This window comes from Ursus americanus, chromosome 2 (assembly GCF_024610735.1).
Source record: "Ursus americanus isolate L20-20 chromosome 2, mUrsAme1.1.p, whole genome shotgun sequence".
In the NCBI taxonomy this organism is placed as follows: Eukaryota; Metazoa; Chordata; class Mammalia; order Carnivora; family Ursidae; genus Ursus; species Ursus americanus.
In genome coordinates, this window is record NC_142128.1 from 45,345,186 (window position 1) to 45,373,072 (window position 27,887).

General features: G+C 59.5%; 1 protein-coding gene across 1 annotated transcript; it reads left to right on the forward strand.

Annotated features, from left to right (window-relative positions):
• Positions 1-947: 947 nt before the first annotated feature.
• VANGL2 (VANGL planar cell polarity protein 2) lies at positions 948-23,994 on the forward strand. Its single transcript, XM_045784615.2, has 8 exons — positions 948-1,205; positions 14,851-15,111; positions 15,256-15,376; positions 17,767-18,374; positions 19,080-19,216; positions 19,712-19,847; positions 22,330-22,561; positions 23,265-23,994. The coding sequence occupies exons 2-8, from the start codon at positions 15,041-15,043 to the stop codon at positions 23,523-23,525; spliced, it is 1,566 nt and encodes a 521-aa protein (XP_045640571.1). The 5' UTR covers positions 948-1,205; positions 14,851-15,040; the 3' UTR covers positions 23,526-23,994.
• The last annotated feature ends 3,893 nt before the right edge of the window (positions 23,995-27,887 follow it).

A 27,887-nucleotide genomic window follows, 5' to 3' on the forward strand; every position in this document is an offset into this window, starting at 1 on the left:
CCCAACTGGTTCCTTGGGATGCTCCAAGGCGGAAACGCCCCATTTGTGTGGGATGTTTTGTGATACCTCCAATCCCTGTCTAGTACCCCCAACTCCAAGGTATCTGAAGCCCCTAGGGCCAAGAGTCTCTGTGAGGAGTTAAGCACCTGATAGGCCTTTGGAGGTTTCCTGGGAGGAGGGCCCCTCTTCCCTACATCCAAGTTCCCTGCGCCTGTGCCTCCCCCCCCCCCCCCCGCCCTCGCTCCCCCAGGGCAGGGCTCCCTTTGTAATTAATCCCAATGCTCAAACCAGAGGGGAGGAAAAAAGTGTTAATGAGGGAGCGTCCCATACTGACTGGGCGGTCGCCGCTCGCAGCTAGAACACCGAGTAATTAAATTATTTTTGGAAGGGGGGCGGGATGCGACGGTGCTGGTGTCAGGGAAATCCCCGTATGCACGGGAATGGGGAGCGTCTCCTGCCACTAATTAAAATCAGAAATGACTCTCCCTTCTCGCAGCCCTGGGGGGTGGGGGAGGAAATCAATCTTTCCACGTCCCAGACTGGACTCTGTGCAGCCGGGTCTGTGGCCCGCAAGAACGCACACCTCCATCCCCGGAGGTGCCGGGGCTCGGTCTCTCACCGGCGGGTCGGGAAAAGGCGCCCCGGAAGGGAGGGGCTGCGGGTCGGGCCCTGGCAGGGGATCGAGGCCTCCCTGGTCAACGCTCGGGGCCGGGGTCGCCGGGCCGCGGCCTGATTCCAGGGTCGCCTGGGCCCCGCGCGTCTGGGGCTGCCCGCCGGCCGGGGAGCGGCAGCTCCGGGAAGAGCCGGGCCGCAGACAATGGGCGCGGCGGCGGGAGGGGCGCGTCGGCGGGAACAGCCGGGAGGCGGCGCCCGGGAGCGCGCGCCCCTCGCCCCCGCCCCCCGCCCGCTCCCCTGCCGGTCCCCTCCCCGCTCCGCCGCCGGCTCCCGTGCGATTCCCGGCCCCCGGTTCCGAGTTCCTGGGCCCCGCCATGGGAGCCTGAGCGCCCCCATCCCCCGGCCCCTGCCCCCGGGGCCCCGAGGGGGACAGGCAGCGGTCTGGGACGCAGAGGGGGTGGCCGGCTCCGGAGCCCCCTCCGCGCCGCCCTCGCCCGCGCTGCCTGTCCGCGAGCGCGGAGTTCGCCGCGACCCGGAGCGCTGCGGATACAAAGGCGCCGGGCCGAGCCCACCGGCACTTCGCGGCGGCGGTAAGTGCCGGGCCGCGGGGGCGCGGGCAAAGTTTGCCAGAAAAAGAAAGGAGGACGAGAAACAGGAAAGGAGGACAATCGTGCGGGGGCCAGGGGGTGCCCGGCCCCCGAGCGGGCGGGATGGCTGCTGGGGGAAGGGGGGATCTGGGCACCCCCCTTCCGGTCCGTTTTCCCACTGCACGGCGGAGTGCCCCCCCCCAACTTTGCGGAGGGCCGGGGGCTCGTGGGGAGGGGGCGGAGCCCGGGCCTGGAGAGCCAGGGACTTTCCTGGGCCGGGGCCCCGGCGGGGGCCTTAATGATCCCGGGGGAGCCGGTTGAAGCGGTTGAAGCCGGAGACCAGGAGTGTGTGTTGGAGGTGGGGGGAGAGGCAGTGCAAGGATCGGAGTCTGGAGGTATTGGAAGGGGGGAGGTGTTTAGGGGTGCAGACACACCTTCAGGAGTGTGGGGAGGGACGGGGCAGGTATGCATTCTGGGTGTAGTGTGGAGTCTGGGGACCGACCGAGGAGAGAGGGGGTGTGTGCTGCTCGAGGACGGGGCTGGCGGGCAGGGTACCCGGGCACTGTGTATGGGGGCCCAGGGACAGGCGCCGGCATCCCTCTCCCCACTCAGATTTACCCCTTTGGGGGGCTGGGGGCTCTGCATTAGTGAGTTTTAAAGCATTGGGGGAGGCTCAGTGTGCGTGATTCTTTGTTTTTGTGTGTGTGTGTGTGTGCGCGCGCCGTGATGTGCTGCGTGTTCCTGCAGGTGGGCCCCTGGGTTTGGAGGTGTAGAGGTTTTTCTGTGGCGGTGTGTGCGCTCAGGGAGCGGCTGACCGTGTAACTGCCGTGTGTTTGGATAATGCATTTATGTGTATACTCGGGGCCAGGGGTGGGTGTCTATGTGTGTGAACTGCGGAGGGGTTTCTGGGAAGGAAGGGTGTAGGTACTGAGGAAGGTGGGTGTGTAACAGCAGAATGGGGCATACCTGCATAGGTGTGCGTGCACCTGTGCAGTGGAAAGGGGGTGAGCGAATCCCTTCTCTCTGTGGAACCTGCGTTGATGGGTACGTACCAGTGTGTGTACTGCCTTAGGCCGTGTGTGTGTTTCTGAGTGTGTGTTGGGGGTGCTACCTCTTGCCTCGCAGGCAGATTTTCCTGCTAGAAAGCCCCAAGGGACAGCGGTCTGGACGATTTTGAAGCTTCTTGGATGTGGCTCTCTCCGGATGTGAACGGAGTGCTTTAAGTATCTGAGACCTACAAGTGGGAGTGAGTGGGTCATCTTAAGAGGTGGCTGTTTGGGTAGGTGGGTTTTTCTAGAAAAGGGCGTGTGCTGTGGGGAATAGAGAATAGGGGTTCTGGCTGTAGTCCTAGAGGAATCTGAGGCCCTGGAGGAGTCAGGGAGAGAAAGAAGAGGGGCCTTCCCCACCATCCTAGATTGGGTTCCAGCGAGGCCACATTCTTGGCTTTCTGGCCCAGGCTCAACCCCGGCAGCCACAGTTGTCTTGGAAAGCGCCTTGGAGTCTTAGACTCCAGAGCCCACTAACTCTGCCTTGCCTCCAGGACCCTACAGTTCCTGAGGATTGGGATTTTGGTATGGGATGGAGGCCAGAGGAGGCCAGAGGAGGCAGCCTGCCAGAGGGAGGAGACTGGGTGTGGGACAACTGGGTCTGTCCATGGGGTTGAGAGGGTGGCGTGGGAGCTCTGGGGAGGCTGGGGTGGGATGGGGTTTCTGCAGGTGTGTCTGTGCGGGTCCCTTACTTTCCCTTTTCCCTGGGGGAGGAGCGTGGCTGGGGTGGAGCTGGGGTCTGGGGCCGGGTCTGAGGGTGAGGAACAGGAGCTGAGCCAGTGAGGGGGCAAATGAGTGTCCGTGTGTTGGGGAGAGGGCGGGCACCCCTCAAAGACTATCCTCGCAGTCCTGGTAGTTTGGCGGGAGGTCACCACTGTCGGGGAAGTGGGTGTGTCTCTCCCCACAGAAGCAGTGGCTACCCCCTTTGCCTCTCTTCTCTCTTGTCCTTTCTCTTTTGGGGTGAAGGGAAGGGGCTGACCTTCTCCTTGTTTAGGATGCACGCTTTCTTCTCCGTCGCCCTCTCAGACACTTTCCTGTTACCACCAGGGGTTAGGGCGAGCCGCCCAGTTTCAGGGGCTGAGGTTGTGACCTCACAAGTTTATCAGGGTCTCTGAGGAATTGGAATTGGAATGTCTGAGTCCCTAAAGGGCATGTGCAATTGGAATGTTCCCTCTTTAGTCCCCAGGGCTCCCTGGCTTTCCTAAGGCTCGGGGATAAGGGTAGTGGGAGTTAGAACATGTTGGGACTAGGGCTGGGGGCAGAGCAGGAAGGACCAGATGCATGAGTCCCCCAAGCCGGACACCTGTCTGATGGGTAGGGCTCTTGAATCTGGGATGGGGGGCTCTGGCTCTCATGCATGCCTGCTATCCCGTGCTTGTGGGGGCGTTCTTCCAAGGAGAAAGTGTTGTGCTCACAGGACGGGAGGTGCCATCTCTGGAAGTACTTCCAGTCTGCAACCAGCGGCCACACTGGCTCCTCCTGCCCCATTGTCTTGCTTCTGCCCGGTCATTCCCCTGATTCCTCTAAGACAGGCCTCTCTAGTGTGGCCCTCGGCTCCTTCTGCTCCTTCAGAGTCTGAGGAAGGGCCCCGTTTCCTGGCCCTAGAGCAGGACAGACTTTTATCTGTTCATCTGGTTTCCAAGAGGCCCTTCCAGTTGGGAGGGGGTGTGTGTACTTGGCTAACAGAAGCTTGGGGGGGGGGGGAAGAGGGATGAGCTCTGGGACTCTCCTCCTTCCCTCTGAGTTTTGGGGACCCCCGTCTGCTCTTTTGCACGTTCTGCTCTCAAGAGCTCCCCACACCCTGACAGCATTGGTTGGAATTAATACCTGAGTGGCGTAACGTGGGGCAAGTTCGTAAACCCCATTCTTTAGCCTCTTGGGTGTTTTAAGACACAATCCTCCAACCCCAGGTGGGCCATTGCTCCAGGAACCCCGGGTCCCCCCAGTGGCCTCGTTGCCTACATGTCAGCTTGCTCCTACATTCTCGTTGTGCCACTTCCTAGTGCTGAGACCTCAGACAGAAGAGATGACGTTTTGAAGGCTCACCTGTAAAACGGAGTTAATAATACGCCCTACGTCTTCAGTTTATGAGGATGAAGTGAGGGAGCAGAGAGCGGGCCCTTCACACGGTGCCTGGCACGCGGGGAGCGCCCCGTCCATGCGAGCAGCGCGGTTCGGGTTCTCGCTGAGACCGTGGTGGGAGGCAGGTCTGTGTGGGCGCACAGCTAGGCTCTGGTTCTGCTGTCCGGGCGGACCGCGTTGGGCACCGCCTGCTGTCTGCCCGGTGCTGTGTGAAGCTCGGGGGAGAGAGGGCTGGACGAGACGGGCTTTCACAGGGGAGACGTGCAGAAACACGTCGATTCGCTGTAGCCCAGTGAGTGCTGGATGGGGGTGTGTGCAGGAGGCCACCCGAGCCCGGAGCCAGAGTGCTTGGCCCTGGGGGTTGGGGGTGTCAGGTCAGGGAAGGCTCAGGGAGGAGATGTGCCCTGCGCTGGCTGTTTTTTTCCTTAAACGGAGGTGAAATTCACATAACAGAATTAACCCTTTTTTAAAAAAAGATTTTATTTATTTATTTGACAGCAAGAGCGCACAAGCAGGGGGACTAGTAAAGGCAGAGGGAGAAGCAGGCTCCCCACTAAGCAGGGAGCCCGATTCGGGGCTGGATCCCAGGAACCTGGGGTCATGACCTGAGCCGAAGGCAGATGCTTCTCGGACTGAGCCCCCCAGGCGCCCCTAAAATTCACCATTTTCAAGTGCGCGTGGGCATTTAGTATCTTGGCAGTGTTGTGCAGCGGTGGCCTCTGTCTGAAAGCCTTTTCCCCACCCTGAAAGGAGACCCGTTCCTACAAACCAGTTGCTCCCCATTCCCTACCCCTTCCCCTGCCCCTGGCAACCACCAGTCTTCATTCTGTCTCTGCGGATTTACCTGTTCTGGATGTTTCATAGAAATGGAATTATACAACGTGTGACCTCTTCTGTCTGTCAGGGTTCTCCCCATTGGAGCAGGCGTCAGAACCTTTTTCATGGCTGCATCGTATTCCGCTGTGTGGCCAGATGCGAAGGATGAGCGAGGCGGACAGGGAGGGGCCAGCTGGGCTCTGCAGCTAAGGCTGAGGGTGCCAGAAGGATCGGGGGTGCTGGTGAGCTGCAGGCAGCGTGGTGCTGTTGGACCTTGAAGGATAAGGTGGGGATCTGGCCTCAGTTTCCTCGCCTGTAAAAGGAAGTCCCATGACTTTGGTGGGGTTGGAGGTGATAGGGAGGGAGAGGCTGGAATCCTATTGCCTCTTCTCAGGGTCTGGGAGGAGGATGGGACTTTAACTTGCTCTTTTCTTGTCTGTCTTGGGCGGTTCCTTCCTGTACGCATCTGCCCTCGTCCCTGCGGGTACCCGTCTTTCAGTTTTCCCAGGCGTCAACTTCCCCTGTCTCTGAATTGACCTGACATTTCTTCTCTCACCCTCTCCAGGTTGGTAGCCTTGTTCTCGGGGAGGTTTTAGTAGCGGAGGTGAGGGAAAAGCCTGGGCGGAATCCTACTCAAACCCCACCCCTCACAGCCTTCCCTTCTCTAGCCTGCCTCCTGGTGATCTGACCTGGGCAGCCCTCCTGTGATCTGGGGAGAAGTGAGGTGGGTCAGGGAGACTCCTTCCCTCCCTTGCTCCACACCGCTTGGTACAGAGTAGCAGGCAGAGGCCTTGTCTGGTGGGCCCTTTGGAAATGAGGTGTTGCTGTGCTTGTCTGGTGCCTCTGGCGAAGCTGGTAATTACAGACGTGACAGCTGGGAACGGGTTTGGGAGAAGCGGGCTTGGAATCAGCAGAGCCAAGGCCCTCCTGGTAATCAGGGTGGGGCAGTGAGGAGAGAAGGGGGAAAAGCTGGGGGCTGGGGTGGGATGGCAGACTTGGGGTCCCCTTCCCCTGCCACTGCACACACAGCTGGGCTTAGCGCCTGTGGGAGAATGGGGGGTGATTGGAGCCCAGGCCCTGCCTCTGTAAGTGTGGAAGGAGGGAGGGGAGAATGGGGGTGGCGGGATCTGGGGCCAGCCACCCCCCCAACCCAGGAAAGAGGCAGAGAGTGGGAAGAGGGGTTCTGGCCGTTCTCTCAGTCAGTGCCCGACTGTGGTGGAAGTTAGGGTGGGGTCGTCGTCTGAGGGGCTGGGGCCAGCCCTGTAGCCAGAGGTGATTCTCTCTTATTCCGGCGGGGTCTTCTCACAAGGAGGTGATGGGAACCGGAAGTGCGAGGATTGCAGCGGCGTCCTCTAAAGGACGAAGAGGTGGGAACTAACATTTTATTGTGCGTCCTTTACATGCCTGACTCCGTGATATCCTGTATGCATTATTTTGTTGAAAACTCCCGACCTTCTGAGGAAGGCACTACTACTCCATTTTACAGGCCCCAAAACTGAGGTTTGCAGAAGGTAAGCAGCTCACCTGAGATGGCATGACTGCGTTGCTCTTCCGTTATCCATAATGCTCCTTCCACCTGCCCCTGCCTCCTGCCGGTTGAATCTGATTTGCTCGTTATTGCCTTTAATCTTGAACTTGAGTAACTGCCCTGTCTCCTTCCCCCCCACCCCCCACCCTGTCTCCTGGAAGGTGGACAGGAGTTTCCATGTCAGCCTGAGTAGAGAAGTCTACCTCCGAGGGCAGGCCAGGGGGAGTCTCCTGGAGGAAGGGGGTCTCCCAAGAGGAGCGCCTTAGGGTCGCCAGCCTGGGGCAGGGCTGCAGCCCAGGCAGAGCCTCTCCAGGGGCCGGCCGCTCACATGGGGAGCTCTGGCCACTCCAGCCCATGGGGTCTTGTTTGAGATTGGGAGGGCCTGGCCCTCCTTGTGTGTAGTGTTTTCCAGCAACCCCCAAAATATCCCTTGGAACCCCCCTTTGACCAGAGGGCTCCTGGCTCCCCGACCCCAGCCAGAAGAGGGTGCGTGTTTGTGTGCGAGTCTGGGGAGAGGCTGTGGCTTTTTAGGGTAAGTGGGGGTTGGACGGGAACAGGTGCCGAGCCCCAGGTGTGAATGCAGTAACTTAAAAAACAACCAAGTGTGAACAGAGATGCCTGTTCTGTCACCTGCTTTACTCGGGGACTGGAGGTGTAGATACAAGGGCTGAAGCATGTTGGGTCTCCTTCGAAAGAATGAGACCTCAGGACTTAGTCAAGATGGTGGAGGTCAGTTGGTCCGTGGGCCTTTCCGCTGGCCCGGTTTTCCTGTGTAGGAGCTGGGTCACTTGCCAGATCTGGGGCCCTGGGCCCAAGTGTGAGGGGAAGGCTTCCAGAGCAGGGGAGCCAGGCCTGCCGCCCACACCCTCAGTCACGCTACGTCACACCCTTAGGCCCACCCTGCTACTTTTCCCATATGAACCAGCTTTAGAGGCCCGCGTCCCCAGCCCCCAGCCCCCGCCCCCCACCACCCACCACATGGGAGCCCAAGGTTGGCTGAGTTCCCCGCCCCAAGTAGCCCCTTGGTGCCTCCTACTCCGTGGCAGAGGCTGGGCGAGCAGGCGGGGAGGGCCCCCTGGAGTCAGGGTCACTTGGGACCTCCTTGGGACAGTGGGCTACAAAGAGAGAGGCATTTTTGTGTTGCTCGAGGCTGGGAGTGTGGGGTACACAGGAATTGATCTGTGAGCAGCCTGCTTACCTCCCGTGGTCCACCTTCTCCTGTCCCTGAGGACAACCTGAGGTGCCTGTTTTCTTTCTTGGCTCTTGCACAGCTCACCTGATGGGCAGGTAGAGGCCAGTCCTGTGCCCCAGCTGCGGGAGGAAGAAGTGCAGAGGCTGGTGGGTGGGAATCGTGGGGCCGGCCCATTGGTGGAAATGAAACAGGGCATCTAGAAGCCCTGGTTACCTTCGCACCCGCCTAGCATCCTGTCTCCCCTCTGCCCCCACCTGGGACAGATGCCAAAGAGATTACTCACCCTTTCTGCCGTCTACCCTCCCCCTGCCCAGTGTTCCTTTCTCCACTGGCTGCGAATGGGGCTGGGGGAGGCTAGGGAATGAGGTGTCGTGCTGTGGGCGCATGTGTGCGCACTGGTGTGTGGTGTGTTGGGGGACGGAGACTTTCTGCGAGCTGGGGTGGGGTGGGGGTGGGGGTGCCAGAGAGAAAGCAGAGCAGGTCTCTACAGAACCTGCCTGGCCAGGGTGGGTGGAGCTGGGTGGGGCAGGCGGGAGCCATTCCAGGTTTCAGGGGGGGATAGGAGTGTGGGTGTCTGTGTGTGTCTGCATTTCAGTGTGTCTGTGGGTATTGGAGGGTACCCACATCCCCCTGCTTTAGATGGGGGAAAATTGAGGAAGTAGAGGAGAAAGGCTTGGCTCTGGCTCCCCCAGCTCCTTTTCCGTGAGAATGCAGGCTCGGGCATCCTGGCCGGGAGCCCAGTGTGTGGGCTCTCGCCCCAGCGGTGCTCCTTGCACTGGGGTCTGGCCTTGAGCAGTGGCTCTGGAAGCACAGTCACCACGGTGACCCAAGCACAGCTGTCCCCTGCTTCTCAGCCCGGGGAAGAGAAGGATCCTGTCCCTGCCCCTGCCCCGGGGCTCTAAGGATGGTGAGCTCATGTCTGGGGCTGTCCTGGGAGAGTGCCTGGTTCGCAGGGCGGGGGCTCCCGGGCTCCCCAGTCCAGCCCGCTCCTCCTCAGCCCCCTGAGATCCAGCGGCTAGCTCTGGTCTCACCCAAGGACACGGGGACCTTTTTCAGGGTGCAGGGATGAGGGTGGGAGCAAATCTCCAGCCCATTTTTGGCCTAGGGCCCGGGGCGGTTCCCGGCCTTCTTGCCTTAATTCTTTTTGTGATGGGGAACCCAGCATGGCCTCCTGGGACGGATGGCTTGTCCTCCGAAGAAGCATCAAGAGCCTCAGCTGGGTGGGGGAGGGGTAGGGCAGAAACCACCGCTTGGAGGGGAAGGACTCTGGTCTCTCCTGTCTCAGCTTAGGCCTGTCTAGTCTGTCCCTTGTCACTGGTGAGAAGAGGAGTGGGGCAGGGGTCCCCGTGAATTCTCCCTGTCCTGACCTTGTAGTCTTGGCTGCTCCCAGGACCAGGAGTCTCAGGGAGGAACCTGGTCTCGCTCTTGAGAAGAGCACTCCTCGAAGCTAAAGTGTTAGTGAGGTCTAACAGTGGAGGCCAGAAAGGGGTGCCTGAGATGAGACCGTGGCGTCTTTCTCTGCGGTACATGTTTTTATCTGGAAAACATAGGGTCGCCCCTTGAAGGCCTCGTCCAGGTTAGTGCTGGGACCTGCCGAGAATTGGGTGGGTCCGTGCAGTTTTCTCCTGGGAGGAGGGGAGAGAAGGGGCAGCTCGGGGAATACGTGGGCACAGTTAGAGTTTCTGCCACCTCCTTGTCCTCCGCCGGCGGCAGGCTAGGTGTCCGCGTTTGCTCCCACACGGGGCGCCTCTCGCCGCCACCGGTGTGTGTCGGCCTGGGTTGACACACAGCTGAGCAGCGTGGCAAAGAGGAAAAACCAGCGGTCCGAAGAAGGATAGTTGTGACTTTGAGTCTCTGCCCTGGCTCCCCTGGCCTGAGGACGTGGTGGGGCGCTCTGTCTTTCTGGATGGATCTCTGGTTCTTCAGATACTGGGTTGGGAGGTGGGACTCCCGGTGCCACCCAGGAGGGCGGCCAGCCAGCACTTGGCGTGGAACTCACATTGATGTCCTTGGACATCGGGGCTGTGGTGGGTGAAGCTGAGAGGACCACGGGGCCAGGGGCGCTCACACGTCCACACCTACCTGTGCGTGCAAGTGGGGAAAGCCAGGCTCTTGCGTAGGAATCCCAGAACTTAATGGCGAGTGTCCACAGATTGCACTGCAAAAAGGGTCTGAGGAGGAGACCCTTGTGTCTGGGCAGCACCAGCCTTCCCTCGTCTCGGACTGAGAAGAGGGGGGCCATTTGTTTCCTGAGTGGGCCTATCAAGAGCTCTGCCCCGTCAGAGTCAGAGGAAAGCTGTTGGCATCTTGTCCTCTTCCCATCCTCTTCCCCCCCCCCACCCCCACAGCAGGAAGATCCATCCCAAGTGCCCTCCACTGCGCGGCTGGTCTGCGCCCCGCAGCCCCCTCTTCCATAGAGATGAGGAATGACAGGTGCCCTTTTTAGGTACATGTTTGTGTAGGTCCCCTCTGCTCCTTTGCTTTCCTGGCTGAGTCACTCCCCCAGCCCCACCCTCACCTCTGCCCCGCCTCCTTTCCCCACCCCAGGCCTGAAGGAGCTGGGATGGGGTGGTGGGGTGGCCCTGGTCCAGAGAGCGGGCAAGGGAGGTCATGATCCTAGCCACCTGCCGGCTGGCTGTCGGTCCCCAGCACCTGCCCCACACAGGGGTGCCCGTGTCTGCGTCCAGCGCCTTGTCCACCTGAGCTGCGCCTCCGAGGGGGCAAAGGGGAAGGGTCCAGTCTCAGTCTGCATTTCGGCCAACACCAGCCTCCCGCTCTGTAACCCCCCACCCCCCCAAGGCCTTGTTCCCTCTGCCTGTTGCCAGGTTCTGAGTGTATTTTTTCCAGAGGCCTCAGATTGTTTCCTGAAGAAACCTGATCCCAGGGCTCAGACAAAAGCTGGGGCTGCCAAAGGAGAAACCCCATTCTCTCCCCCTCTGTCCCTAACCCCCCCACCTTCACAACCTCCCTCGCTTTGGATGCTGGGTATGGGTTCCAGGACCCGGCTGCCATCACCTAGGCAACAGGGGGCTTTGGTTGCCATGGTGATCAATGTGGGAGAAGCTGGGCAGCCGGGACAAAAGCCCCCACATTCCCCCCACCCCTCCCCCCAATCCCCTTGGGATGGTACTGAGACACATTCCATTAATTTTATTTCTGAAAGGCCTTTGGGGGGAGAAGGGTCTTGTTTTTGTGACAGGCTCCCTTCCCTCCCTCTCTCCTCTCTGGCCTCCTTTTAACCCCAGATAATCCATGGTTGGTTTGAGCAGGGGACTAAGTGAGTGTGTTTGTGTGTCTTGGGGGTGGGGGCAACGTGAACGCAATGGGACACATTCCCTTTCCCAGCCTCCCACCTGCGAACCAGGCCCCCCCCCCACACACCGTGTCCTGCTGCCTTCGAGGTCCACCTCTGACATTTCCACTTGTTGGGCTCATGCAGTGCTCCCCTCCCCCACCCTCTTCCCTGGGAACCCGCCCACCCGGGAGAACCTCCAGACCCCTGATTCCTGAGCTGATGAAATGAGGGCAACTTCTCCCCTTGTCTTCACTCACCTCCCATCCCTCCCCCAGCCTCTCCAGGTTTGGCTTAGTTCCTGGGTACTTGAGGGGACAGCAGGCAAGGGTCTGAGAAATTGGGTTCATGTTGGCCCCTCTGTTTGGTAGGGGAAGGAGGAGCACGTTTGGGTGCTTTTTGGGCACTCTGAGTTGGGTTGGAAGGGGTGGGTGAAGCAGGCCAGGGGAGCAGGGTGTATGCTGGGTCTTTTAGTATGTGGCTGGGAGGAAGGTAGGGGCTCCAGACTGAGCAGATCGGAACAAAGGGCTGGGAGGGGCTGGCACCCTTGTCTGGTTTGAAATTTATCTGTAGGGGACACACAATGGCATCGGCTTCCCTCCTGGGTGTATTTGAAGTGGTTCTGGTCAGGGCCGTGTGTGCGTGTGCGTGTGTGTGAGACTTCTTTATTTAGTAGTACAAACAGCAGGATTTATTTATACCACCTCTCTCCGAAGTCTCAGAGGAAGTGTCTGGGGATCGGAGTACGGGCGACCCTGGGGCCAGAGCGTATTAATTCCTTAACTGATGACTAGCTGAGCAGTGTAGAAAAGCATTTCTTTCACCCCCTGGGTCCTCACAGCAGCCCCATCAAGTATGTATCATTATTTTCTGATTTTACGATGGCCCTACCGGGCTACAAAGCACAGAGAAGTTAAGTAACTGGCCTGTGGTCACATAGCTGGTGGGTGGGAGAGGCGGGTTTCGAATGCAGAGCCTTGGGTGTGAATGCCAGGCCCTTTGTGCTCTTGGCTCCGGGAGACCTGAGTGTGAACGGTGAGGCTGAGATGATGGAGAGTCCTGCATCCTGCCTCTGTCTAGACCCGGGCGAGGGCAGGTCTGTTCCCCTTTACTTCTCCACCCCCTCTCTGGAACCCACTTGTTCTCTTGAACCTCCTGGTGGAATTCAGGGTTGGGGACGAGACTAGGCCGCAGCAGGCCAGACAGATGCAGACAACCGTACTGTAGAAAGGGTTTCAGGAGCCGGGTGGAGGAGCCCAATGTGTAATTTGTGGACGGGGTGCTGAATAAGGCCCTGTCCACCACAGAGGTATTTAGAAAGGGTTCGGGTTGGGTGGAGGCTTCATGTCTGTGTCCCCTAAGCGTGTGTCTGTCACACGCTTGCCTTGACGTGGGGCTATGGACAAACATCGCGAGGCCACGGGGGTGCCTCCAGATGGCTGGTAGGAGCGTCAAGGAGTGGAGGAATGGATTTCAGCTCCCCATGGTTGTGGCGGGTTCCCCGAGAGCCAGAGGGGCGAGGCCGTTCCCCAGGTCAGGTTTCTTGCCTCGTGCCCACGGGAGGGCGGTGGACACAGATACGTCTCCGTCGTGCTGCCTGTTCTCTAGTTGCTGGGGGCTTAGTTTGGTTGGAGGAAGGTGAACAGTTACACGAGAGCCGCCCTGTGTCAGTTCTGAACACCATTGGCTTTTGGGCAGCATGTGACCTGGTGGGTTCAGTTCCCGCCTCGAAACGCTCTCCTGTTCTCGCTGCTGCGGGAGCCCACTCTTCTGGCCTTCCTCCGCCTCCAGCCTCGCCTCGCCGGCCCCTTGGCCTCCTCTTACATCCTGGGATTCCCAGAAACCCCCTTTTGTTCCTCTTCCTTGGTGATCCCACCCATTCCCACCTTGCACCCCATTGGCACCTGCAGCTCAGACTCTCCCGAGATGGACTCCTGGGAAACCCCGCTGCCTCCCTGACCGTCTCATGGCCTTGAACTTAGCCTGCTGGAAATGGAGCTCACTGCCTTCCTCCCCAGATTTGCCCCTGCCCCCTTGTGATGGCACTACCCTCTGCTCTCTTGCTCAGGCCGGAGAGCCTGGGCACTGCCCTCCTCTCAGCCAGACCTCAGGGGGCCCTGTTGATCCTACCAACGTGTCTCGCACCCGGCTGTTGTCACCTCCTCCGGGCCTGGAGCAGCCTCCTTCCTTGTGTTCCCACGGCTGCTCTCCCCTCCCCCAGCCCCTGCCTGCACAGCCAGACTCCTTCAGGGTCTTCCCATTGCGCTTGGAATAAAACGCGAGCTCCTCACCTGGCCCAGGGATCCTGCCACAGCCTGGGCCCTGGCGACCTCTCCACCGTCGTCCTCCTCAGCTCCAGCCCCACTGGCCGTGTCTGGTTCTTGAAATACACTGAGCTCTGCTGCCTTCCGTCTTCCTGAGCGCACCTCCCTGCCTTTCTCCTCCACTCCACCTGGTTCACTGCTCCTCTTCTTTTAGGCTCAGGTGTCATTTTCTCTGAGAGACTTTCCAGAAGCACTCAGTTTCTAGCTGCAGCCCCCAGAGCCGTCTCTCTTGGTTTCCCCCTCTTTTCCTGTCATCACTCCTGCAGTTAGTCATTCATACTCCAGTCTCCTTGTTCAGCGTGCATCTGGCCCCCCAGCCTGGGAATGCAGGGTCAGGTTCCCCGCCACACCCCCAGGGCCTCGCGGGGAGCATGGTGCACAGAGGGCCCCTGAGAGAGTTGATGGGCCAGCCAGCGAGGCTGGGAAATCCGCGTGTGCGTGGCAGAGTCACGCGTGCGTGGCGGAGTGGGGCAGAGGGGAAGATGCCACGTTGGCTGCTAGTCGTGGAGGGCTGGGCTCTGGGGACCCAGCAGGATGTGGGTGAGGGTTGGGGAAGCGGGGAGGAGAGCTCATTCTTCTCTGCAGAGCTCGAAGGTGAGCATGTAGAATGAAGACGCAGTCCCTGAGCACACACAGCCAGGAAGACTCTCGACCTTGCCATTTCAGGACTTAGGCTTTTGGATGGTTTCCGCTGCCTTCTCCTCCCCACTCTCCCCCAACGTTACCCATAGTTTCCATTCCTGACCTTGTCCCCCTAGTGCGTGCGTGTGCGCACACGCATACACACACGCGCGCGCGCACACACACACACACACCCTCTGAGCCTCGAGGGGAGCAGCCGGCCTGACCTGGCCTGTGACTACAGGTATGTTTCATGTGGGTGCTGGCAGGATGGTGACAAGAAGCAGCCATGAGCCCTCCTACTGTGGGCATCCTCAGAAGTTGTGAGTCGGGGAAAGATGAGTTGAGGGGGAAGGAGAGGCCTGGACAGAGGCCAAGCTGCTTTCTGCTCTGTGAGGTCTCTCTTGGTCCAGCCTGTCGGCCTGGCCAGAACCTGCCCTCTCTGAGCCGTGGTTTCCCTGGCTGAGAATAAGGAAAGCATTGCCCTGGTTCTCCGCTCCAGAGGCCCAGGGTTGGGTCATTCCGAGTGGCCTTTGCTGGCCGTCTTCCCGGCACCCCGTTGGCACAGCCTAGGTGCTCTTTCTAGGAGGCAGGAGTGTAGGAACTGGGCCGGCCCGCTGGGCAGAGTGGGCACCTGGATGGAATATTCTGAGGTCGTGGCTAGGCGTCCTGCAGCTGCGCTTTGGGCATGACCCTCTCTGCCCTGACCTCATAGGGAGCTCCTAACCAGCTGCTTTCTTTTCTCAGGAACGTCGCTTGATTTTCTCTGAGACAAGCCCACCCGTCCAGCAAAATAGAGTCCCTCAGGGTGACGGTTGATTTCCTGAAGGTGCCCCTTGGCCTGAAGAAGCCGGTGCTGAAGGAGGTGGCTGTGGGGCCCCCCAAAAGGCCCCAGCCCGTGGCCCTGGAGCGCTATAAGGCGCGGCGTTCAGACGCCATGGATACCGAGTCCCAGTACTCGGGCTATTCCTACAAGTCGGGCCACTCCCGCAGCTCCCGCAAGCACAGGTGGGCAAGCGCAGGGGTGATGTGGGTGGTGGAGGGGTGTGTTGGATGGGGGTGCTTGAGAGGTGGGCATGCAGAGGGGCTGCTGAGAAGACCCAGTCCCCCCCTTTGACCTTCTGTGCCCGTTCCCCTGGCCTCCTGCTGCAGGGACCGCCGGGACCGGCACCGCTCTAAGAGCCGAGATGGGAGCCGCGGCGACAAGTCGGTGACGATCCAGGCTCCAGGCGAGCCCCTGCTGGACAACGAGTCCACGCGAGGGGATGAGCGGGTGAGCATCAGCGGGCACGGGGTCTGGGCCAGGTGATTTCAGGCGGCTCCGTGAAGCTGGAGGTCCATCAGATGGGGAAGGGCCTGGAAACCTGGTCTCTTTGGACAGAGGCCCTGTCAGGGAGGGCATCTTGTGTCACGGTTCCTTCTGCTTGGTGTCCCGAGGTAGGACCCTGCTTCAGCAGAATTCAGGGCATTTCAGTAGAGATCCCTTTGGAAGCAGCAGCCTCTTCCTCCTTATGTCAGAGAGGTAAGGTGACCTGGGCTGTGTCATGGAATTGCGTGGCCCCTCTGGACTGAGGCCAGCCAGTCCCGTGGGCTGGGAACCAGGAGCAGGAGGGCCCGGTGGGTGGGGTCTGGGAGTGTGGGCCGCGCTGAGTTTTCCCTGGGCCCCAGGCGTGGGCGCTCGTGCGCCCTCTGGTGACAGCCTGCAGAATCGCATCGCCGGCGTCCGGAGGGAAGCAGGTGTGGGCGGAGCTGGTGGAGAAAGGAGGGGGAGAAGGGGGCGTCAGGGAAGGACCCTGCCCCTCCGGGGGCGCGGTGAGCAGGTTGTGCCTGCTCTAAGCTCTTTGGCCCACTGTGCTCGCCAGCAGGGAGGTCAGTAGGCAGAACACGGTGCTGGTTTAGGGCAGAGGCAGGTCAAGGTGACTCCGCGGTTGCCTGTGTCACGTGCCTCCCGCTGGTCCTTCTTGGGAGCATCTCTGGCTGGAGACTCCCAGCTCCTCTTCCCTCACAAGAAATCTCTGTGACTGACACTGGGACTTCCTGGGTCTTGGGAGCAGAGGAGTACCTAACGGAAATACTCTTTCTCCTCTTCCCAGTCCTGTCCTCTCCCTGAGACCTGGCCTCCTGAGTTCTTGAAGGGACCCCGAAACATGGTCAGCTCATGTGCTGTGAGGGAGGAGGCCACAAACCCTTGCTCCTTGGAGCGTGTCTGGGGGTCAACTTAGAGTGAGGAGTAGACCTGGGTCCTCGAGCTGAAAGTGGTCAGTGCACCCACTTTCTGTCATCAGATCAGACTCTTCTCCTGTCCTTGGGAGCCCCAATCACTGACTCTGCCAGACATCTCCTACACTCCGCAGTCGGTGTCTTAGTCCTGAGACTCTGTATCCCCAGGCTGTCCGGGAGTGGAGGGTGTGGGCACTGATGGCCACTGATGGTCTCGGGGCTCCTCTGTGGGCTGGTGTCTGGCCTCTGCAGAGATTGCTTGAGTGAATGGTACTTAGAAGGACACCTGGGGACCTCAGTCTGCCCTCTTGCCCCCAGGAACAGGCAGCCGCTGTGCTGTGGGCATTCGGACGGCCCAGCAGAGCCGGCAGGCAGACCCGAGACCCAGAGTGGCCCTAAGTGTATCCATCGCCCATGCCCTACACTGGTCACTTGCCTTCGCCCTCCTTGCCCCCGGGGGTCCTCTGCCCTTGGCCACACTGCTTTTTTTCAAGTCACTCCCTTAGTCAGAAACCTTGAGTGGCTCTTGATGTCTGAGAATAGGTGCTTCTGGCTTAGCCTGGTTTGCAGATGGCCTGCTCAGGCTCCAGCCGGCCGTGCCTGGATCTGCTTCTGGCACAGGCACCCTACTCGTCCTCTGGGTGCCTCAGCGCACCCTGCCAGCCTCCTAACGTTTGAGTGATTCATGGGGGTCTTGCTAAAATGCAGATTCTGGTGCGGTCAGTGTGCGGTGGGGCCTGAGACACCGCGTTTCCAACAAGCTCCTAGACGTCCACACTGCTGGTCCACGCATCACATTATGAGTAAACAGGCCTTAGGGATTGTTAGGTGAATTCGGTGATTCTCAATTTTAGATGAACATTAAAATCATCTGTTTTTTGTTTTTTTATTTATTGTTTTTTTGAAAGTCTATTTGAGAGAGAGCGAGAGAGAGAGAGAGAGAGCGCGCGCACGCGCATATGTGCAAGCATATGGGGGGGCGGGGAGGGGGGAGGGGCAGAGGAAGAGGGAGAAGCAGACTCCCCCTGAGCCGGGAACTCGAAGACCCGAAGTGGGGCTGGATCCTGGAACCCTGAGATCCTGACCTGAGCTGAAGTCAGATGCTTAACTGACTGAGCCACCCAGGTGCCCTCAAATCAAAGTTCTTTGTTTTTTTTTTTTTAAGTTTGTCCTCTTGGGTGGGATCTGGGTATGGTGTTCTTTCCCGAGCTCGCTACTGTGTGCCCTGAGGGTCCAGGTCTCGGAGGCGCCAGCCCTGCAGAGGCCAAGCTTGGGCACCGAGTGGAGCTCCGTAAGTATTTTGATGGTTGCATATCGGCTGACTGCCCTCTCTTTTCTCTCTTGCTCTGCTGTCTGTCCGCCCTCCTGGCCCTGCCCCGCCCCTCCTTTTCCCTTCCCCTCCCCCTGCTCCTGTCCTTGGGGCTTCGGCCCCTCCTGCCGTAGGATGACAACTGGGGGGAGACCACCACAGTAGTAACGGGCACCTCCGAGCACAGCATCTCCCACGATGACCTCACGCGCATCGCCAAGGACATGGAGGACAGTGTCCCGCTGGACTGCTCCCGTCACCTGGGCGTGGCGGCCGGGGCCACGCTGGCGCTGCTCTCGTTCCTCACGCCGCTGGCTTTCCTGCTGCTGCCCCCGCTGCTGTGGCGGGAGGAGCTGGAGCCCTGCGGGACGGCCTGCGAGGGCCTCTTCATCTCCGTGGCCTTCAAGCTGCTCATCCTGCTGCTGGGCAGCTGGGCGCTGTTCTTCCGCCGGCCCAAGGCGTCGCTGCCGCGCGTGTTCGTGCTGCGCGCCCTGCTCATGGTGCTGGTCTTCCTGCTCGTGGTGTCCTACTGGCTCTTCTACGGCGTGCGCATCCTGGACGCCCGCGAGCGCAGCTACCAGGGCGTGGTCCAGTTTGCCGTGTCGCTGGTGGACGCCCTGCTCTTCGTGCACTACCTGGCCGTGGTCCTGCTGGAGCTGCGCCAGCTGCAGCCTCAGTTCACGCTCAAGGTCGTGCGCTCCACCGACGGCGCCAGCCGCTTCTACAACGTGGGCCATCTCAGGTGCGGCGCGGGGCCGGGAGGAGGCCCAGGGCTGTGCCGGCGCGTGGGAGAGGGCCGGCGGGGCTGGCGGTGAGGAGCTGGAGGGCTGTAGGAGCAGTGGAATACTTGGCACACAGGTTTTCAACAGCGTGGGGTCCTGGGGCAGGTTGGTTGGCCTGGGAGTTAGGAGTGGGGGGAGAACAAGTAGTGAACCACTGGGGACTTCAGAGAAGGCTGGACCAAAGGGGCATGAACGGGGACTTTTGGGAGTCATGTTCCTGGCCTTCCCAGAGGCACAGCCTTGGTGAGCCCTCAGGTGAGTGGTCACTGAGATGAGCTGGCCAGAGGAGGGACCCCCGCAGAGGAAAGGAGTAGGGGGTTCCTCTGCCCTCCTCCCCAGGCCATACAGAGCGTCAGGAGCACCTCCGGGTCCTGGAGGGAATCCTGGGGGACTCTTGGAGGATGAGGTGACCCTTTGTGGGGACCCAGGCCCAATGCCCTTTCCCCCCCTGGGCTTCAGCCCAGCAGGGATTGACTGGCAGGCCCAGCCCTGGGGAAGGCTTGGGAGCCTGGTAAGTCGACCTCAGGCCCTGAGACAGGCTTCTTGGAAGCACCTTGTCCCTGTCCTTGTCCTTTCCTGCCCCGCCGACCTGCCCTGATGTCTCCCTCCCCCTGGCACCCCTTGTCTGTCCCTTCTCCCTCCCCCTCCTGCCGTCTCCCCCACAGCATCCAGCGCGTGGCCGTGTGGATCCTGGAGAAGTATTACCATGACTTCCCTGTCTACAACCCTGCCCTCCTCAACCTGCCCAAGTCCGTCCTGGCCAAGAAAGTGTCTGGCTTCAAGGTGTATTCCCTCGGAGAGGGTGAGCGGCCCTGCTCCCCTGCCCTCCCGTCCCTCCATCCCTGAGCAGGGCTCTGTACTTGCTCCCTGTTTCTCTCTCAGCCTCTTCCCTTGCTGTCCCCAGCCCTTTTTCTTCTGTCATTTCCCTTGACTCCAGGTGGCTGGTGTAGCTGCTGATTCTACTTGCTGTCCCTTTATGCTGCGGTGTGTCCCCCCTGCCCCCATTCTGCCTTCCCTGCGTCTGCTCACCAGCCCTGGTCCTAAGCCCTCAGCTCTCTGAGCTCCAGGTTCTCCTGCAGCGGGAGGAGCCTGTGCAGGACCCCCCCCCCCCCAGGGCCCTCCTGGTGGCTGTCCGGTGGGCCTCTCCCTGCCGTGGCCAGGAGGGCTGGGAGTGGGGTATCGCAGGGGGTGGGCACAGCCGCCTCTGGACACGTCAGGTTGCTGTCTCCAGACTTCCTGGGATGGGAAGCAGAGCATGCTGTGAAGTGACCACGCCCGTCTCTCCTGCTCCTGGCAGAAAACAGTACCAACAACTCCACGGGCCAGTCGCGGGCCGTGATCGCCGCGGCCGCTCGGAGACGTGACAACAGCCACAACGAGTACTACTACGAGGAGGCGGAGCACGAGCGGAGGGTGCGCAAGCGCAGGGCCAGGTGCGTCCTGGGGCGCGGGTGTGGACGGGCTGGGGAGAGAGACCAGCGGGCCTCTGTGCCTGCGGGGAATGCGCGAGCCGTCGCGATGGCGTGCGGTGTGAGCATCCGTATCCGGTGGCTGCTGTGACAAATTCCCCTCAGCTGAGCGCTGTAAACCAGCACACACTTCCCAGCTCGCAGTCCGTGGGTCAGGCCCTCAGTCAGTGTCACAGGCGGAAATCAAGACGACTCCCATCCAAGCCTGGGTCCCCTTCCAAGCTCAGCCCTCACTGGAATCAGTTCCTTGTCACCTGGCCTCAGGGGCAGTCAGGATATGACAGTTCACTTTTTCTAGCAAGAACAGGGCACTCTGACATCTGTACCAGCTGGAGAAAAGTCTGCTGTTAAAGAGCTCACGTGATAAGGTCAGGCTGGCCAGGGAAGTCTCCTTGTTTATAACGTCCAGGTCAACTCACTCGGCGCTTGAACTGTATCTGCAAAACGTACCGAGTGAACTGAATAGCCAGGAGCCGGAATCTGTCGGGGGTGAAGGAATGGGGCATCCTTGAGTTCTGCCTCCCACTGTGGAGTGGGGACCCGGCAGACCACCCGAGCCTTGCCTACAGCAGCGGGGACTGAGGCTGGACTGGGCCTCCTACCAGTAACTCTTGGAGGCCTGCTCAGCTGATGGTACCTTTTTACCTGCAGAAAATGAGGTTCTGGCGCTCCTGTCTTGGTGCATTCCCCTCTCTCCCTGTTCACATTATTACATACACTGAAGTCATGCGTGAAGAGTCTTTCTTGGTGCCTGCTGCTGCCACGTCCCGCCGTGGCGTGTTGGGATTTCCTCACGGCCTCTGGCAGGAGAGGACCCCAGGATTTGACCATCGCTTTGCCCTCTGCCCCCCCGCCACGGTCTCATGAGATTGGTGTCCCCTGCTATAGGTCGAAGACCAGCAATGCCACTTCTTTCTTTTCTTTTCTTTTTTTAAGATTTTTTTTTTTTTAAAGATTTTATTTATTTATTTGACAGAGATAGAGACAGCCAGCGAGAGAGGGAACACAAGCAGGGGGAGTGGGAGAGGAAGAAGCAGACTCATAGTGGAGGAGCCTGATGTGGGGCTCGATCCCATAACGCCGGGATCACGCCCTGAGCCGAAGGCAGCCGCTTAACCGCTGTGCCACCCAGGCGCCCCTCTTTTTTTAAGATTTTATTTAATTATTTGAGAAAGCGCGTGCGCGAGGGTGGAGGGGCAGAGGGAGAAGGAGAAGCAGACTCTCCGGCTGAGCAGGGAGCCCGAAGCGGGACTCGATCGCAGGACCCTAAGACAAGACCTGAGTGGAAGGCAGACGCTTCACTGCCTGAGCCCCCCAGGCGCCCCCAGCAATGCCATTTCTTTGACATTCCAGCACGTCCGGGTTGTCTCAGAAATGGCCCCGGTGGGAAGGAACCCAGAGGCCACACACCCCCTTCAACCTTCTGCCCCAAGCAGGGTTTTTGGCCCTCCTGGGCTGCCAACGCCGTTCTTGGCCCTCAGTGGATGTTTCCTTCCCCTATTACCTTGGTTGTCACCAGGAGAAAACTTTTCCCTCGGTTCACCTGAGATAAAAGGGTTTTTTAGAAGGAGCTGCACTGAGACGCGGAAGCCCGAGAATAAACAGCCGAACCCGAGCCACAGTTTATCCCGCCCAGAATCCCACCCTCAGCTCCCCTCGGTCCCCGGGTTCCTGGCTTGTCAGATGCTGCCGCGTGTCTGTATGCTTTTAATATAAATTGACTTCTTTTTCCTGCTTCCCCCTTAACGCCATCTTTTGAGACTCACGCCTGTTGCCTGTGAGCGGCGGGTGGCATCTTGTCCCCGCGCGGTGGCTCACGGGTGACTCCCACGCCCTAAGCAGCATTTGGGTTGTAGTCCTCTTCCTTCTTTGCCTGTCTTGATGGGCGGGTAGTCCTGCACACACGTTTTCCTTCTCTGTCTGATGGCCAGCCGCATGTCTGCAGCCGTCCAGGCCTTTCGTGAGTGGTTTGCTCACCTCTGCCATTTTGCTCTAGCGTTCTTGCCTTTTTCTTCTTGGTTCGTAGTCAGTTCCTTGCAAACCCATCCCCCGAACAGATGTTAAAGTTGCCCGCTTTCTGTGCTTGTGTGTTAGTCAGCCAGCGAAGTGTGATTTGGGGGTCCCAGGTAGGACGGCGGCTGCACGAGGGGCTGTGCTTTTTCCCAGGCCCTAGCTGTCTCTGGTTTTGACACTGGGGTCCCTGTGCTCGACTCCAGAGCGCTACAGCTGTTTCCTACCTTCCCACCCCCCTGCCCCCCACCACACCGTGCATGTGCACCCCCCCCCATGCACACAGCCCCCATGGCCCAGCCCACGGCTCCAGGTGGGTTTGTGTTGTTTCAGGGAGGGAGGTGCCCAAGGCCTGACCTCGCTCAGGCTGCTGGAGGGCTGGAGCTGAGGGAAAGGTGGGAGGTGGGCGTGTGGTCCAGGCCCCTCCCGTCCCCAGGCTTGTGGTGGCGGTGGAGGAGGCCTTCACTCACATTAAGCGGCTGCAGGAAGAGGAGCAGAAGAACCCCAGGGAGGTGATGGACCCCCGGGAGGCAGCCCAGGCCATCTTTGCCTCCATGGCCCGCGCCATGCAGAAGTACCTTCGCACCACCAAGCAGCAGCCTTACCACACCATGGAGAGCATCCTACAGCACCTCGAGTTCTGCATCACTCACGACATGACGCCCAAGGTAGGCCCGCTGCTGCCGGCACCCCACCTCGCCCCCCTGCCCGACCTCCCTTTCCGTGGTGCTCTCCCCGCACCTGGCCCTGCAGCCCCGCCTCCTCCCCTCCCCCTCCCCCTCATGGTCTCTTCTCCCATCCCTGCCCCCCATCTCTGCTCGGAGTCAAGTTCCCAGGTGGTGGGGAGCAGGGGCAGCTTCCAGAGTCTTCTGGGACGGCTGAGACCCGACTCCCGTCTCTGCAAGGGCTCTGCACTTGCACCCAGAACCCCGCCCCTCATACCCCTTCACCTCCACTGAGTGTGCTTTGTGCTCATTGCAAGCCGTTACCCTCCCCTCAGCTTTGTTGTTAGCCTTCCAGAATTGTCCCCAGCCACCCCTGGTGAGCAGCATGACAGCCTCCATGAGAGCTGAATGCAGGGGAAGGAAGAACGAGGGAGGGCTCGGGGTCCTAGCCTTGTGCGGGGAAAGTGCCCGGGGCACAGTCCCGACCCTGGGGCACCCCCCTCCTCTGTGGGCTCCGCTTCCCCATGTTTAAAACAAAGGTCTGAAGCAGAGGAGCTCAGCCCCTTTCTGCTCTAACGTTCCAGATGGTGTGGAAGCAGGGCGTGAGCTGGGGGACACCTTGGTTGTCTCTGGAAGCTGCCCCCAGGGGGCGAGGGTGGCGGGTGGGTGGGAGAGATGCCCACGCAGCCCCTGCCCCCCTCCGCAGGCCTTCCTGGAGCGGTACCTGGCGGCCGGACCCACCATCCAGTACCACAAGGAACGCTGGCTGGCCAAACAGTGGACACTGGTGAGCGAGGAGCCGGTGACCAACGGGCTCAAGGACGGCATCGTTTTCCTCCTAAAACGCCAGGACTTCAGCCTGGTGGTGAGCACCAAGAAGGTCCCCTTCTTCAAGCTCTCCGAGGAGTTTGTGGATCCCAAGTCGCACAAGTTTGTCATGAGGCTGCAGTCCGAGACCTCGGTGTGACTGGCAGCAGCGGCAGGGGGGCTCCTGCGGGCGGGGGAGGGCTCGGCTCTCACCCCTGCCGGCCCTCATCCTCCTGCCCCCGTTTACTTTTACTTGAATTGACTCCCCCACGCGTCTGCTCCCCCCCCTCCGTAGTTGCCCCATGTGAGCCTCAGGAGGCCGCCTGTGTCAGCAGAGCCTGGGAAGCTCGCTCTCCCCAGCCCTCACTTGGTGTCATCCTGCAGGAAGCCGTGCCCCTCCCCGTCTCCTTCCCTGTGACGGTCTCTTCTGAGAGGGGGCAGGGCCCTCCTGAGCCCCCACCCCCAAACCAGGTTCTCCTCGCAGTTTCCCGGGGCACAGAAGGGGGTCCAGAGAGCCACGGTGCCAAAACTCCTCCAGACGGCGGGTCCTCCGTGCCTCCTGCCCACTCAGCCCGCCCGGTACAAACGCTGAGATCTGGGGGCAGGGCCCCCCTGCGCGCCCCCCGCCACGGCCTGAGTCTGGCCCCCCCCCCCCCCCCCCCCGCCGGGGTCATCGGCTTCGGCTGTCAGAGCCTCCCCCGCACAACCACATGCATTCAGGGCGAGGGAAGAGCCTGCCCTTCACCCCAAAGTCTCTACCTTCTGTTTCTGAGTCGTACGGTCTCCTGTGACCACAGCCAAACGGAGGCAGAAGCCCTCTGTGACCACTTCTCCTGGGCCGTGGGGACGGGGCCTTTCCTCCTTGGGTCCATCCTGGGCAGCTTCTGAGGGAAGGTCGAGAGAGACCCCGGGGATCGTGGCGGATCCCAACCTCCGAACCTGCCTGGAGCTTCATTCCCGCCTTGCTGGGACAGGTTTCCCCTTCCCGGTGAAGGATGGCAAGTAGATGCCAACGCAGGTTTAGTGGCTTCCAGACCATGACCCAACCCCCGTGGTCTTAGACCAACGTTTTTCTTTCCTCTCACCCCCCCCCCCCCAGTGTGTCCTCTCAGCGCCAGGGACCTGTTGCCTCATCTCGTTTGGGGGGGAGCCAGTGGCTCCTCCTCATCCCCTGCCTTAAGCCCACTTCTTTGCCTCAGGGGTCTCTTTTCCTTGGCTGGCCAGGGTCCCCTCCTCTCCCTGCCTGGCTCTCTGGGCGCTCGCCTCCCTCAGTGCTGGGGTGAGGGACCAGGATTGCTGCCTTTGCGCGTATCCGTCCCTCACGCCGTTGCGCTTCTGTCGTCTCTACACCCCATCTGAATTCTCGAGAGTTTAGGTCTCATTTTGAGCAAAATTCACTGGCCTTCTAAGACGTATTTTTGGTGTAAATCTGAGCCTTTCACTCAGACGAATTTCAATTACATAGTTTTAGCCAAGGGAACTGGAACCTCAGCTGGGATCCACGTGGGGGACCATCCGTGGCTGGGCTGGGCTGGAGCGCGCCCCGGGGGCCAGTGCCCCTCCTCAGGCCCATCTTCTCCTGGCAAACTCACTTGTTCTTGCCACGAGGCGCGCCCCCTGGGCTCAGATCCCCACTGGTCTCTGACCGGGGAGGCTTCCTCTCTGTGTAGGGGCAGCCCAGGCATGAGGGAGCCTTGTGATGGCCTTTCCCCCTTGTCCTCTCTGAAAAAGCACATCTGTCCACCCACCACTTCCTAGAAAAGGGCTCTTCAGTTCTTGCTGACCCCGGTCCCCACAGGTGTGGGTTGGGGGCCTGACTTAGGCGGTGCCTGAGGGAAATGCATCTGTCCTGGGGGTTATGGGAAGGTATCTTTTCTTCTCTTCAAGGACCTGGTTTCAGAGGAGTCCCTCCTGGGTCACATTTCTAAATACCTCACTATCCTGGAAAACGGGGCCTGGATGGTGGGCAGGAGCGGGGTGTGGTGTGACGGAAGGGCCGGGGTGGGGCGGCAAACGGAAAGTATTTGGGATCTTTGTTGCTGCCCTACGCTGGGGGTGGGGGGTGTTTATTTTCAGAACCTGCCATGTTTTTAACCACTGTGATGTTTTCATTCCTTTTAACTAAAACAAAAAGCAAACTTTCCCCCCAACTCTCTAAGCACTAAGGGCTGTGACCGAGAACGGTAGTGTTTTGGTCCTTTGCATCGGAACTGTGGTATCTTTGTCTTCTTTGACGATTATTATAATTATTATTATTTTTTAAAATGTCAGGATGAGTTGTCAAGTGTTTGGCTGTGTGTGTCTTTTGCTTCTCGCACGGGGAGCTGTCTTCATGCTGTGAACGGCCGTGGGGCGCGCCGGCTCAGGCCCTCCACGCACTGTCCCCCCCTGCTCTGCCGGGCCCGCCACGCACTGGGTTTTCTTGCTCTTCTCCTGTTGGGGGAACAGGTTCTCCACCTACCCGTGGCCCCCCTGCCGCTCCCCCAGGACGCCGGCCGTGTGGCTGGGTCTCCCTGTGTTCTCTTTTCTGTGACTCCACGGCACCCTCCCCACCATACCCAGCAGGCCGGCCTAGCTTGTCATCACCTTGGAGCGCCCCGGGGACGCTGCGCCTCAGGCCTTTACCTACCTCGCCCCACTGCCGCGTCCCACCGGTCCCCGCCGACTCCCGCTTATTTCTTTTTGATCCTTCGTTGTTTCTTCCCGCCCCTGTCCCATCTGAGCCTTTCATTTCTCGCTCCGCATTCCTGTTGCAAACCCCGCCATGGTACCTGTGAAGAGGCATTGGGACCCCTCCCAGAACCTTCTCATCAGAAACACCGCTTCCCAGAGTCTGTGCTTCTCTCCTCTGTGGGGCCCCAGGAGCTCCCTCCCCCTCCGTGCTGTCTGTCTGCCGGTCTGTCTGTCTTCTCTTTCCCCTGCCTGTCCCCCAGGGCGACATCTGCTGACGGATTCGGTCCTGGTGTGTGATTGTTGTGATTCGTTCTTCTGTGCGCGAAAGGAAGGGGCTTGTTTTGGGTCCCTTCCAAGTGAGATTGTGAAGGTAGAATTTGCCACTGTCGAATCTAGATTTTTTTCTTTTCTTTCTTTTACATTTCTTTCTTTCTTTCTTCTTCCTTTTTTTTTTTTTTTTTTTTTGGGTTACAGAGACCTTGTGCATGCATGTAGAAAATTGTAAAATGTAAATTTTTTTTTAATATATAAAAAGCTTGTTTTTACAGTTTGCAGTGGATCTAAACATTATGGCAATTTTAGGGATTTTTTTTCTTAAACATAGGAACTAAAACTGTACAAATTTTTTTTATATAAAATAAAGACATTTGACTTTTGTGGGGGCATTCGGTTGTTTTTCCTTTTTTACTGAAGTGGGAGAAAGAGAGGTCAGGCAATTATGTGCTCCTTGTTAGGGGGAGAGTGGCCAGCAGGGGGCAGTGTGAGCCCATCATTGCTCCGCCGGCCCTTAGGCCCCGCGAGACTGGAAAGTACCTCTTCCGAATCCAGATTCCAAGAAGTGAAGACTCGGCTGTTCCCTGGGGTGGATGTCAGGATAAGGAGGAAGGAAGGGTTACTCCGGGTGAATCTGGAGGATTTTCAGGCAGCTGGTAATTTCAGTCAACAGTGATCGCTCATCATATTTCACTGAGAAAAGTTCCTGGAGTATCTCTCTTAAGTATCTACTTTTTATGATTTTTATTTATTTATTTGAGAGAGAGAGTGCGAGAGGGAGGAGGGGCCGAGGGAGAAGCAGACTCGATCCCATGACCTGAGCCGAAGGCAGATGCTTCACCGACATAGCCACCCAGTCAACCCTCTTTTAAGTATCTTCTTATTCCTACCCTTCTCTCTCTAATCTCTCAGGCACGTCACAAAAAGAATCTTCTAGCAATAAGCATTTATTTAAAATGAAAACGTTCAGTTGGCAGTGTGCTTGTAATCAAGCACTAGAGTCGTTGGCAGGAGATCGGGGCCCTTCTCTCACCTCTGCCCGGACCCTCGCTTCTCCGGGACTTTGGGCACCAGGCTTCGCCCCCAAGCAGCATTCCTGGATTAAAGACAAACAAGCAAATGCAAACTCTCCTGTGTGGAGTTGACCCATTTTCTAGATCAGTCCTCCTCTCCCCAGCCCACACTTCGCCAGGCTGAGGAAGCAAAGACAGGAGACTCGGCCCTTGTCCTGCAGGAAGATCCAAGCATCCAGGAGGCCCCAGGCCAGGTCACCGGAAGCCCCGGGCCAGATTACCGCGGGCCGCTGTCTCAGGCAGAGCACGCACAGGCCCTGGCCGGGCTCCGAGGAGCTCAGGCAGCCTTCCTCCAAGAAATCCAAGGAGTTCGTTTGAGAATCAAGTTCAGGGGGCGCCTGGGTGGCTCAGTGGTTAAGCGTCTGCCTTCGGCTCAGGGCGTGATCCCAGAGTGCTGGGATCGAGCCCCACATCAGGCTCCTCCGCTGGCAGCCTGCTTCTTCCTCTCCCACTCCCCCTGCTTGTGTTCCCTCTCTCGCTGGCTGTCTCTGTCAAATAAATAA

Coding starts and splice junctions, on each gene's coding strand:
- VANGL2 (XM_045784615.2), top strand. CDS start 15,041: ATGGATACCGAGTCCCAGTACTCGGGCTATTCCTACAAGTCGGGCCAC. Junction 18,375..19,079: donor TACAACGTGGGCCATCTCAG/GTGCGGCGCGGG, acceptor TCTCCCCCACAG/CATCCAGCGCGTGGCCGTGT. Junction 19,217..19,711: donor GGTGTATTCCCTCGGAGAGG/GTGAGCGGCCCT, acceptor TGCTCCTGGCAG/AAAACAGTACCAACAACTCC.